This window comes from Drosophila bipectinata, chromosome 3L (assembly GCF_030179905.1).
Source record: "Drosophila bipectinata strain 14024-0381.07 chromosome 3L, DbipHiC1v2, whole genome shotgun sequence".
Classification (NCBI taxonomy): domain Eukaryota; kingdom Metazoa; phylum Arthropoda; class Insecta; order Diptera; family Drosophilidae; genus Drosophila; species Drosophila bipectinata.
The window spans coordinates 10,878,964-10,891,617 of NC_091738.1; the positions used below are offsets into that span (position 1 = coordinate 10,878,964).

Here is a 12,654-nt window from a genome sequence, read left to right on the forward strand (position 1 = left end):
GCTTAAGAATGCAGTTCAATAATTCTTTTAAAAGTTACTCTCCATCCCTGTTAAGCTCTTATTTCCAATTGATCTGGCAACTCTGGATGGAAAAAAATACGTTAAAGTTTAATTTCTTATTATCTGTACAACATTTATCTTAAAGTTACTATGATTATTATTCACTAATTTCATCAATCACGGGCACATTCTGTAGCTCGGAGCACTTTCGTTTCCACAATGCGAGCTGTTCCCTTAGAACCTTTTCTTTGGCGGCTGCTCGCGTTAACAAAACTTTAGCTTTTTGAAGTAGTTGTGTCTTTTTCATAAGCTGCTCTTTTATAAACTTGAGTTCCTCATTGGCGGCATCCTAAAGTTAATGATTCAGGTTAGTAAAATGGTAAAAAGTTAGTAAGATCAATAAAGTCATTCCCATCACCTTACTGCGCCCACCACACTGACTGCACTTTGTACGCTTTTGGAGCTCCTGTTGCAGAGCGTTGATCTTAGCCAGCGCCTCTGCATGTTGTTGCTGCAACCTCGCGGCTTCTGGAGGTGTGGAATCTGTGGAGCTGCGCGTGGACTCCGTGGATCGCCGGCCATCCTTGAGGAACTTGTTCTCAGAGCGCAGTTTCTCCACAAGATTACGAAGCGAAAGGATCGTCTGCTCCGCGGACTGGCCCTGGTTGGTGGACACTTTGAGGCCGCTGCACTTGCAAAGCTCTCGACGGGATTCGTTCCGAGCCATCTCCTCCTTAAGCGCAATAATGTAGCTAGAAATAGATTTGAAGATAATGTTTGTTAAAAAATGAAATGTTACTTACTCTTCCAAGTGTTTGATGCGTTTCTGTAATCTGTCACTGCTGTCGCCTTGCCTAAGTAGGTCTGTGTCCAGTTGTAGTTGCAGGTTCCTTGCCTCAAGGCGTATGTTCTGCGCCTCTATGGTCTGATACCGCTCTTGGAGCTTCTCCAGCTCTGTGGTAAGTGCATTTGAACCTTTGCCCTCCAGCTCCATGGCAATGATCTTGCGCTGCTGCAGCTCTATGCGGGACTTCAGCGCCTCCACAAGATCGGCCTGACTCTGGTCGTAAAAGTGGCCATCCCTTGGCTGGGAATGATGGGCCGGGGAGCTGCACTCGCTGCTGGGGCCAGTATACGTCTCCGGACTCTCCGAAGGCGAGGGCGTGAACTTATTCACGCCTACATGCTGCAGGTTCGGGCAGGATGGGGTGCGACAACACTTCAGGGCATTACTGGATCCATTGCTAGTAGGACCGCTGTGATTGTTTACTTTGGACTGGAGCATTTGCTTGTCCTTCTCCAACCGAGAGATCGTAGTGCGTGCCGCTTGCAGGAGGGACCGCGTCTTATCCAGAGCCGCTTCCGTCTCCTCTAGCCGCGCTTTGCATTTCTCCGCCTGCTGCTGCCAGCGCTTTTGCTTCTCCCAGAGACCCACTTCATTGGCACTCTTGGTGCGTTTGGCCTCCAGCATTGTCTGTTGGCGTTGCAGCTGGGCACGAGAATCTTCCAGATCCGATTCAAGCTGCTGGATGCGTTTCTGAAGGTTCTCTTGCTTTACTCTGGCATTCAGCTCCGTTTTGATGGACACCACTGGTCGTTTGAGCAACTGCTGGCGAAGGGACTGGCTTAGATCTCGTGCCTGCTTCTCCCGCTGCGTCACATTGGCTAGCTGGCGACGCAGTGCCTCCATCTGGGTATGGTAGATCTTGTTGGTGGCCTCAGTTCTATTGAGATCTGCTGCCAGTTTGGCTATCTGCTCCTCCGAAAAGTTTGAAGTGTCATTGATGTACCGTTGTTGATCATCCTGGAATAAGGGACTATGTTAGGACATTGACTACAGAAATAAAAAAGTTTAAACTTACATGGAAGTTCTTGAGGGTATCCATAAGATCCCTTATATGTTTGTCCTTCTCATCCAAAAAGGCCCGTAGTTGGTCCAGCTCCGGACTCACATGAGTTTCCACTGTTTTCTCGCGCTCTTGGCAAAGTCTCAGCCTGGAAAAGTAATAGTATTAGGTATTTGGGTTAAAAATATTTAATTTCTACTCACTTTTCTTTAAGAATTTCGATCTCCTCTTCTCTTGTTTTCAGATTCTTTTCAGAATATTCCAGCTTGTCCTTTAGATCCTTAATCTGCTTGTGGAGAGTGGGGACTTCCTTGAGCTCCTCGGTGTCCTGTTTCTCCTGCTCACCCTCGTGTTCTTCGATAGGTGGCTCCACATTCGCCACTACTACCTCTGCATCCTCTACCTGCTCCTCTTCCTCTTGAGGTCTGTCTCCGGAACTGCTTTCAAAAAGTTCCTCGATCTTCTCGTCTGTCAGTTCTTGAACCGAATGCTCCGAACTGGCACTGGAACTCGAGTCTGTGGATGAAGTTCGCTGAACAACTCCTTTCGGCTTCTGTTCCAGCTTCGCTTTGAGCTCCTTGATCTCCGCATCCTTTGTTCTGATGTTAAAGTTAAGATTGTTTACTGTGGTCCTAAGGGTCTCGTTTTCTGCCGCCTGCTTGCTGATCGCTTGCTGGTTCTGGTCCCTTTCCGTTTGAAGAAGATCCTGGTACTTCTGAATGGACTGGTCCTTCTCCAATAGCAACGAATGAAAGGAGAGTATGGTCTTTTCCACTACTCTACTGTGAGGACTCTCAGCCTCGCGGCTCTCCGATTTGGAAGACTCCAATTGCTTGCCCAGTTCTTCGATGCGCTGGTTAGCCTCCTGGAGGCTATTAAGAAAAAGGGTATACATAAATTTAAATAAAAATTAGTTAAAGAACTTACGAAGCTTGCATTTTTTGAAGCTCCAAACGGGAATCCTTGAGGCTATCCTCCGGCAGCTCTGCAGTCTGGACGGATTGATTCTGTCGGCTCAGTATACCGTTTGTCTGAACTGCCGTCTCATGGAGTTGAACCGAATCCACCTGTGTCTGGGTGGCAGTGTCCAGGTGTGGATGTCTTCTATGTGGCGATCCTATCGGCGAGGATTGTCTGTCTATCAACTGGGCAGTTCTTCGTATGGCTGGAATAGGCGTGGTAGCCTCCGTGTTGGTCTCCGCATCCACTTTAGGTTCCTTTGGACTAGCCCCTTCGCCGAACAGCGCCTGAATGGTCTGCCAGTGCTCGGTTTCTGCGGCCTGACGAAGTCTCAGTTCATTCAACTCCCTCAGTAGCTCCTCCTGCTTCGTCTCCAACAGCTCACATCGTTGTTCCAGGAGCTTCGTTTGTGTTTCCGACTTGATGAGCTTGACGAGTTGCTGGGAGACCTCAGCATTAGGTGCTATCTTGATCTGCACAGCATCCACCACCTCTTGGATCAGTTGAGTGTTATCTCCTTTCTGTTTTTGCTGCACTTGCTCGTCCTCTAATCGATGTAGGAACTTTCGATAGGCGAACACAAAGTTATTGAGGAAGATCAGTGGCGTAAATTTGGCATATTTGTCTTTCAGTGCAAATAGCGAGTGTTGGAGGAATCTAAAAGAAAATGTACTTCAATAAAGGCAGAGATTATAGGCATTAAAGGGATCTTACTTGTGCTTAGTATTACTGTTACTCAGTTCCTTGTGGAAGTCCTCTTGAGCCTGCTTCATGGATTTTTCTGTTCCATCCAGTTGGGCTTGTAGATAGTCTGCCTTTTGCTGAAGTTGTTCTCGCTCTGTTTCCAAGCGAGAGCACTCAGTTTTAACTAAAATTTAATTAGTGTTAATATTAAACTTAAACTCTAATTAAAACCCGACTTGGTAACTCACCACTGTCCAAATCCCTTTGAGCCTTTGCTATCAATAGCTTCTCGTTGGAAGAACTCTGGAGATCAGCCACCAGATGTCGCAGATTTATGTGATTATCGGTGATCTCATTTAGCAACCTTTGCTGGGAATGAATCTTGGAACGAACATACATAAATAAATTAAGAAAATATATATTTTAATATTAAAAGACTTACCTGTGTATTGGCCACCTGAAGAAGACCCTCCAGTTGCTTGGTTTCCCTTAGAAGCTCTGCCTGTTTGCTCTTCCAATTGGATAGCTCTTGTCGCTGCTTCTCAAAGTCCTCAGCTGTGATATAGTCCAGCTGGTAGTTATCCTTTATAATTCCGTATTCTGAACATATATCCGGATGCTTTAGCTCCCCGAGCATCTGTTCCACCGCCTGGCCAAGTTGCATACTGAGAATGGCATTGCGTTGGGCCAACTGCTGTTGCTCCTCGGCGGTGTACAGGTTCCTTCGCTGCATTTCCTCCAACTTGTCCTTCGTGGCTAATAACTCACTTTGCTGTAGCTCCAATTTCCTGGACAGTGAAGCTCTATCCTCGATGAATCGCAGCTCCTGTTTCCTGGATTCGGTAAGCAGCTGATCGTAGTCCTTGCGCATGAAACTATAAGAGTTCTGTTGTTTATTCAGTTGGAGCTCCAACGAGACCAATTGATCATGTAGCTCTTGATTCCGGCTCATCATCTCATTTCCATCCGCGGACATATGAAGCCGTAATTCCTCGTAATGCTTTCGGAGAATGGAGAGCTCGGCTAGGGTCTCCGATTTTGTTTCCGTATCGGAGTCTATAATGACAGGTCTCTGCAATCCCTCGGTGGCTTCAGTTGGCGAACTGGGACGTGTTGCTGTATCAATGGCAGGTGGCTCCTCCTCTTGTATCTCTTCTGGCATCTCTGGGACATCGCACATGCTCTGTACGGAGGATAGTTCTCCTGTTTCCGAGTCACTATAGTTTTCTTGTTGCAGGAGCTGCCTTAATGCCTCTTCTCGAGCCTTGAGCTCCTGAAGCTGACCCTGTAGACGTTGGGGAGTGGACGTGCCAGTGGGAAGGGCCTCGATCAATCGGTGCAACAGATCTGAGTCAATTGTAATGTGCTCCGAGGTGGCTTCAAAGGATAAACTCCATTAGATTCTTCTAATATTATTTAAAAAAAAACCAACTCACCATCGTACTCTCTCAACTTCTCTAGGATCTCGTACATTCCAGAGCGCAAAGTCTCATTTTCCGCCAGGACTTCTTCAAAACGATTCTGCATCTCCGAGCTGGCTGCTCCGTCTCCTTGGCCACGGCGGGGTGAGTTTTCCATCGGAAGACTTGTTGGTATTTCGCCCAACTCGCTGGGTTGTTGGAAGGATTCATCCAAAGGCTGCGTGTGTCCCTGCTGAAGCTCCAATAGTTTTCGTCTGAGGTCACTCTTGTCCAGTTTCAGTTGTAGGCGCAGTTCCTCCGAGGTTCTCAGTTTCAGGGTTAATCTCTCAATCTGCTTGTCCTTGTTGCGTTGCTTCGAGCGCACGTTTTTGGCCAGCACCACCACATCCTCGGGAATATGCAGACGACGTCGCAATATCTCATTTTCCTGAACCACTTCGTGCAGGGAGTTGAGCTCCTGAATGTAGCCTCTAAGTTGCTTTTCCCGTTCCGCCAATTTTTGCTCCAGACCCGAGCAACGCCGCAGCGCTGGAACTAATCCGTCTTCCCCATGTTTATAGGATTCCAGAGCACTTAAGGCGTGTAGAGCCTGCTTGGATTTTAGAACGTTATCCTGTTCTGTGGAATCCAACATCTCTGAAAGCTGCTGGATGCGGGAATTGGCGGCTTGAAGACGCTCTTCGATCAACTGGCAACAGGCTCGTGGCTGCTCAGGGTCCTGAGCCCGTTCCCGCTCTGCGCATAGCTGATTCATAACCTTCGTTGTGGTGGCCATTTCCTCGGCCATCTCTTTAAGCTTCGCCTCCAGTTTTTCTATCCTCTGCTCGCGGGCTTCCAGGAGCTGAAAAAATAAAGGATTAGAAATATTTAAGTTTAAACAAAAAAGGAAAGTTTACTTCAAAGCTGACAAAGTTGATATACTCTTTCAGTTAAGTGGCAGTTTATGTTAAAAGATAATATGGGATGGGATTTATACTGCAAATATCTGATATAGTTGGCAATCTTGGGTGAGTGGGTTTTAATATCAAGATAATATTTAATACAACTTTTGAAAAAACGCCTCAAGCTTTATACAGCAAAGTTATGGAATTTTCGATTATTGAATTGAATATATGAAAGCTATAAGACGTAGTCAGATGTATGCAAAATAAAAAAAAAAAAAATCAAAAAAAAAAAAAAAAAATTACAACAAAAATTAAAAATAAAAAGTACAACAAAAAAAATATAAAAAAAAATTACAGCAAAAAAAATTACAACAAAAAAAATTACAACAACAAAAATTACAACAAAAATTACAAAAACAAAAATTACAACAACAAAATTACAACAACAAAAAATTACAACAAAAACTACAACAACTACAACAACAACAACAACAACAACTACAACAACAACTACAACAACAACAACTACAACTTAAATTACAACAACAACTACAACAACAACAACTACAACAACAACAACAACAACCAAAAATTACAACAAAGGCGGCAACAAAAAAACTCCAGAAAATAAAAAGGTTTTCCCGATTTTTCGCGGCTGCTTAGGTGCAACCTATGAGAATCGAGGAGGAGGGCGATATTTTTAATTAATTATTAATTATTTTTTATTAAATTTTTATTTTTATTTTATTAAATAGTTACCAAATTAATGGTTTTTCTCGATTGTTATCAAATGCAAACCAATGTTAAAATTGTACTCTTCATTAGTATTTGACTTGTAGGCGCCCTTAAAAGTAGGCAATGAAAATATGCAAGTTTACATTTTCAGATTTAAAATTTATAAACAAACATGTTTTCCTTTAAAAATTGCAGAAGAATTATGATAAAGGATATGCAAGGAAGGTTGCTGAAGGATATGCAAGGACAGAATGCAAGGATCGTGCAAAGGAAGTAAGGACTTGTGCAAAGTTAGAACTCAATAGCTTTAAAGCTGAAAGTTTTCATAGAAACAGGCAGAAAAACAGCCTTATATAGACACGGGGGGTTATCCTCATTAAGGATAACTAATCCTTTACCAATAACTAATATCCTTCACTAAGTCTCACAAAATTTAGTCCTTACGTGTCTCAGTTTGATGTGCTCCTCTTCGTTTTGGCTTTGGCTACTGGATGACGTGGTCATTAATGAGGTGGTGCTCTTGCTCTCCAGTTGTTTTTTCAGTCGCTCCACCTCGTTCTCTCGCTCCTCGAGCATCTGCCGCCAAGACAGGGTCTTACTCTCGAACTTGTCCAGGAACTGGCGCATTTCCACCTCCTGTTTTTCCCGCTCCACTTCCAAAAACGTGACATTGCCTTCCAAACGGCTGATCTCCAAATCCTGCTGCTGCTCCTTCAGCTTGAGGGTCCTTCGCTCCTGCTCTACTTTGGAGATGTCCTGACTTAACTGGACCAGATTCGCCTTGATATTTTGGAGCTCTCGCTCATGGAGAACTATCGTTTTGGACTGAGCTATGTTTTGGTTTTGAAGGGTCTACAAAAAGGGGTAATAAAAGATTAAAAGTAAGAAGCATTTATGATGAGTAGTAAACCTCTATTTCTTTCAGTAGTCTCTTGATGTGCTTGTTCTTGGAATCAATATTTTGAAGTAGCTGCTCTTGTTTGTCCAACTCGGAAAGGGGATCTGAGGAGTCCTTGTCGCTGGCCTCCGCATGCTGAGCTGCTTCTCGCAAACGCTCCTCCAACTTTCGGATTTCCTCGCCCAACTAAAGAGATTCCTAGTGATAATTAAAGACTTGGGGAAAGAAATGGCCACGTACCTCCTTGGTCTTAGTTTTAAGTCCATCTCTCTCGTCCTCCAGCTTCTGAAGCATTCGTTTCAGCTTATCATTTTCGTCCTGCAATCGCCGTTCACTGAAGGCCCCACTGGACGCGCCACCAGACTGCTCCTGCAATCGCTGCACCTGCTCCCCCTTGTACTCCAAAACGGCCAGGGTGAGCTCCAGAGTCTTACGCAAAGACCTCTTGGGCAACTCCTCGATGGTTTCGGCCAACTCGAGGAGCGTCTCGTACAGCTCCTGCTTCTGGCGAGATGAAAAGTCGCGAAATTTACGCACCGATACGGTCTCCGGAATTTCCATGCTCATCCTGATGGTTCATGGCCTTGCTCCGCGGCGGTCCCTAGCGTTCTGAGCGAAAATTTTCTTTGAATTTTCATTCGTTAGTTTTGGTTTTCAATTTTTTTTTTTTCGTCGAGCGGTTGCCATGACAGCTGGGGCACAACAAAAATAAATACCCTGCCCCGTTCGAGGGTTGCCACTGACTCACGTGCACCGCATAGTTCGTCCGGAAACGGGGGTGCCGGCGCCCGTTAATGACCCGGTCTCTGTTTTTGTTGGCATTTTGTTTTGCTACCTGCTTCGGCTGCGTACACAAAAGTTTCCTGACAGGATAATTGCTCCGCGTAGCTCCTGCTCCACCTACATAGTGGCATAGTGGTGCGAGTGATTGGACTCTATCCTCATTGGGGAACGGGTCTCCTCCACAAACAAAAATGTACATTCGGTAACCAGGAAAGTGTTAATTGGCAATGTGTCAAAAGGCCGAGTCGTGAAATTGAAAAGCCATTTCTCCAGGATATTCGCCTCCTGCTCCTGCTCCACCCAAGTCCCATTCCACCTTTTCTTTGACAACTCGTTGAGTTGCCTTAAATGTTATGTTTTGGCTACAAATGTAAAAATAATTGAAACTAATGGCAAACGACTTTGGTTGCCCTCCCATTTGCGGACTGACAGCAGGCCCGAAAATTGAAATGATATTTCAAATGGCCAATTACCTGGGCAGCATTTTGGCCATTTATTAACCTGCAGGAAACCCTTCTCTAATTGCCTCACAACTGAATGGGTTGAATTAACTTACGGTCTTGTTAGTGTATTACAGCTATTTAATTTAGAACATGTATTTAATAGGATTAGTAAGTAATGATTAGTAGTTCTTCTTTCTAGACACAAAGTTCCGTATTTGGTTTTTGACTTTTGGCGTCGATTTGAAGAAGCATTAGCTCATAAGTTACCAAAGTAGCCATCATCTGAAGGATAAATTATAACTATTATAATAAAAGTATGTATTGTATGATACATACCCCAAAGAGACTCCTTCTGGTTAAGTAGAACAATCGGTAACCGGAAAGTCCTACAAACTCACTTGTCAACTGATCCGCAAATCGCTGCACTTCCTGAGTCCAGTAACCAGTGGGAACAAAGTACAAGGATTTCAGAGGCAACAGAGAAGCATCATGGATCTTGGAGCCAGTCAGAAAGACAAGACTGGTTCTTGTTATCAAAAACAACAGGGAGTACCAGAAGTAAACGTAATTAACAGGATGTCTTAATTTTCTGTATAAAAAATATATATAAACAATAAAGATATAACTGTATCTAAAGGATATCTCACGTAAAAATGGCTAGAGCCTGATTGCAAATCACATAAACATTATTCGCACAAGAAACAAATACAATATTGGATATACTGGCATCTACCAGAGCGGTAAGTTCGCAGAGACGTATATGATCCCTTCGGATTTCGCACCACAAGGCATCAGGAACGAGCTGCTTAAAAAATATTAAAAAAATATATTTTCTAGAATTGGTTTTGAATAATTACGCGACCCTCCAAGGCCAGGATCCGCTTAGCCAGCTGTTGAAACCTTTGAGCCAGGCCAATACTAACAAGGACTATGAAAATGTCAATAAAGTTCCATATAAATGTGAAGGCGCCATTTAACCACTAGGAATTATAGTTACGAATAAATTTCTTAAAGACTGATAGATGGCAAATCCTTACAAAGGCATAGCATACAGAGAAAAGATTGTATGGCATAAGGACAAGGACATCTGAAAACTCCTCCTCCAAGTAGTAACCAAAAGCAAGACGCGACTCATTCGTGTGGCAATTCCAGATATGCCACCTATAACTGCAATATCCAGAGGCATAATAGAGTATGTGATCGACTAAAAAATTTCAAATTAAAAAAATCGATCCTGGAATTTATTATTATTTACTTACCCAACGCTACAGATCCCACAAAAATGGCAATACCATTGATTTTTAAGCGCAAACTTCGCTTGCAAGATTTGTACGGAGAAAATAACATTAAAATATCCAAGGAGCTCCAGGGCATCATAATTTGTGGCCAAGAACGAGCAAACCCAGTAATATTCCACCAGTTGGTAATTCCAACAACTAGAAAAACCAAACTAACTGGAAAAATAAATCGGTTTTTTAAAGATATTAAGGATTTTAGAACAATAAATTAGAATATTACCCATATTTTTTGGATTTAGACCCGTGTTCATTATAACATTACACCTTGTTAACGTTTTAATTCCACCCAGCAGCAGAAAAAGTCCTGTAAAGCACATGGAAAGGCTTTTCACTTTGAACTTGACATCCTGGGGATCCCGACTCCTAAGATTGGCCAGGGGCATGATGCCAAAAAATTGCGCCAAACGTAGATCTGAAAATTCTACTAATAAGACACCTTTTCATTTTAGTTTTAAAATACCTACAAGGCCTGAGGGCTCTGTAAAAAGTATCCAGCTTCTCGAACTCCAATACTCCTCGAGCACATCGCCATTTCATTGCCAGGACAGCTCGCTGTTTTTGACGGCGCACCTTCAGATGCCGCAGGATGCTATCCGATGCCATCGACATGGTCTGGCATTCTGGCTAGTGTTAATCCGGATTCCGTCTAAACCGTGTCTCAAATTGTTGTTTACAGGCAACAGCGTGTTAATTCTAAACCCCATAATTACTCCCACTAGGCGCCACTCGAGCGGACCAGTCCACAATAGGGCTTTCAGTTTGCAAACTTCGTCCGCCTCTCGATGAGGTTGGGACTCATATTTGTTTTGCACTTCGTGTCAGTGCAAAAATTGCCAGCGTTATGGAAGGACCAACTCTTAACTTGCGGAGAATTCCGGACAAGCTGAATGGAGCCAAACCAATGGAGCATTTCGTCAAAAGAGAAACTCCACCTCCCAAGTTCTCGGAGAGTTCTAATCTGGAGTTTGCTCTACTGGCCAGTGAAAAGCTTCCGAACTATGGTTCTCTGGATCTATTTCATCGAGCTGTCTATCCGTGTAAGGATACCTCACATTTGGTTAATATTTTAATATTTTCATTGAATATTTTTCAGTCATGTTTTTGGCTGAGTGTTTTGCCATTATGCCCTTAACAGGACTTCGGGAATCGAATCCACGTCATGTACGGTTTTCCTACAAATCCTTGCCCATGGTCGTCACGGTTTTGTTTATGATTGCCACCAGCATTATGTTTCTGGGCATGCTGAAGCATCTGCTCACTATTGGCATTAGTGCCAAGAACTTTGGTAAGATCTTCCTGAAATATTAGTAATTACTGGTCTTAAATTTATTCCTTCAGTTGGTTTGGTTTTCTTTGGCTGTGTTTTGACTGCCTATGTGATTTTTATTCGTCTGGCCAAGCGTTGGCCTCAACTGATCCGACTCTGGACCAAAACGGAGTTGGTCTTCACGAAGGCTCCATATGAAATACCCAAGAGGAATCTATCTCGAAGGGTGCTTTTGGCTGGACTGGCTATTATTGGTCTGTCTTTGGGTGAGTACTTGAAGTTAATGGACTTTTTTATTAATAAAACTATTTAATTCTAGGGGAACATGCCTTGTACCAGGTCTCGGCTATCCTCAGTTACAAGCGTCGTATACACCTCTGTAGAAACATTACAGAAGAGGCCAGTTTTGATAACTATATACAGAAAAATTACGACTATGTTTTCCAGCTATTGCCCTACAGTCCCCTTATAGCTGTTCTAGTGATAGTAAGGATATTATAGATATTTTTATAGATTATTATATAATATGATTTATTTCTAGCTTGTTAATGGAGCCTTAACCTTTGTTTGGAACTACATGGATCTATTTATAATGATGATCAGCAAGGGTCTGTCCTATCGTTTCGAGCAGATTACAGTTCGCATCAATAAACTGGAGCATCAGGAGGTATCCGAATCGGTTTTCATCCAAATCCGAGAGCATTATGTGAAAATGTGCGAACTACTGGAGTTTGTGGACAGTGCCATGTCCAGTCTCATACTACTTTCCTGTGTGAATAACCTATACTTTGTCTGCTACCAGCTGCTTAATGTTTTTAAGTGAGTTTTTATTTTATTTATGAATTATGAAAATATTATGAAAATAATGTATTTTTTTTTTAGTAAACTTCGCTGGCCCATCAACTATATTTATTTCTGGTACTCCCTTCTGTATTTGATTGGACGCACTGCCTTTGTCTTTCTCACGGCAGCGGATATCAATGAGGAATCCAAGCGCGGTCTTGGAGTATTGAGGCGGGTCTCTAGCCGAAGTTGGTGTGTCGAGGTGGAGCGCCTCATATTCCAGATGACCACGCAGACAGTTGCCCTTTCCGGCAAAAAGTTCTACTTTCTCACCCGTCGACTGCTCTTTGGAGTGGGTAACCGTTTAAAGGGAAAATGCTTGTTTATGTTCACACCTTTGAATCGTTGCCCTCCCTCTTGCAGATGGCCGGCACCATTGTCACCTACGAGCTGGTGCTCCTCCAGTTTGATGAGGCCAATCGACGCCGGGGTCTGGCCCCCTTGTGCGCCTGATGGACTCGTACCGTAGCCCCACTCATCCCACTCCCCGGCCATTTGTCATGTCAGCTGGCAGTGACAGGCGGTGCAATTAGTTGTGAATGCTTAGTTGGTAAATCGTTGAGGACGGCCACGCCCCCGCGGTTTCATCGG

At 43.6% G+C, this 12,654-nt stretch overlaps 3 protein-coding genes across 3 annotated transcripts; 1 reads left to right on the forward strand and 2 right to left on the reverse strand.

Moving 5' to 3' along the window:
- Positions 1 to 81: 81 nt before the first annotated feature.
- On the reverse strand, positions 82 to 8,119 carry Cep290 (Centrosomal protein 290kDa). Its single transcript, XM_017236903.3, has 13 exons — positions 7,670 to 8,119; positions 7,442 to 7,615; positions 6,976 to 7,383; positions 4,928 to 5,753; positions 3,934 to 4,868; positions 3,740 to 3,872; positions 3,522 to 3,675; positions 2,775 to 3,464; positions 2,051 to 2,719; positions 1,863 to 1,995; positions 804 to 1,804; positions 419 to 752; positions 82 to 349 (listed from the first exon to the last, which is right to left on the reverse strand). Exons 1-13 carry the CDS (start codon positions 7,994 to 7,996, stop codon positions 158 to 160), a joined length of 5,976 nt encoding a protein of 1,991 aa, XP_017092392.2. The 5' UTR covers positions 7,997 to 8,119; the 3' UTR covers positions 82 to 157.
- Positions 8,120 to 8,850: 731 nt separating this feature from the next.
- On the reverse strand, positions 8,851 to 10,562 carry Gr61a (Gustatory receptor 61a). Its single transcript, XM_017236849.2, has 8 exons — positions 10,418 to 10,562; positions 10,174 to 10,365; positions 9,915 to 10,109; positions 9,693 to 9,859; positions 9,513 to 9,635; positions 9,303 to 9,457; positions 8,992 to 9,244; positions 8,851 to 8,937 (listed from the first exon to the last, which is right to left on the reverse strand). The coding sequence occupies exons 1-8, from the start codon at positions 10,560 to 10,562 to the stop codon at positions 8,851 to 8,853; spliced, it is 1,317 nt and encodes a 438-aa protein (XP_017092338.2).
- A 232-nt stretch (positions 10,563 to 10,794) lies between these two features.
- Gr64a (Gustatory receptor 64a) lies at positions 10,795 to 12,519 on the forward strand. Its single transcript, XM_017236860.3, has 7 exons — positions 10,795 to 10,990; positions 11,047 to 11,238; positions 11,292 to 11,486; positions 11,540 to 11,706; positions 11,762 to 12,039; positions 12,103 to 12,355; positions 12,427 to 12,519. Exons 1-7 carry the CDS (start codon positions 10,795 to 10,797, stop codon positions 12,514 to 12,516), a joined length of 1,371 nt encoding a protein of 456 aa, XP_017092349.2. The 3' UTR covers positions 12,517 to 12,519.
- The last annotated feature ends 135 nt before the right edge of the window (positions 12,520 to 12,654 follow it).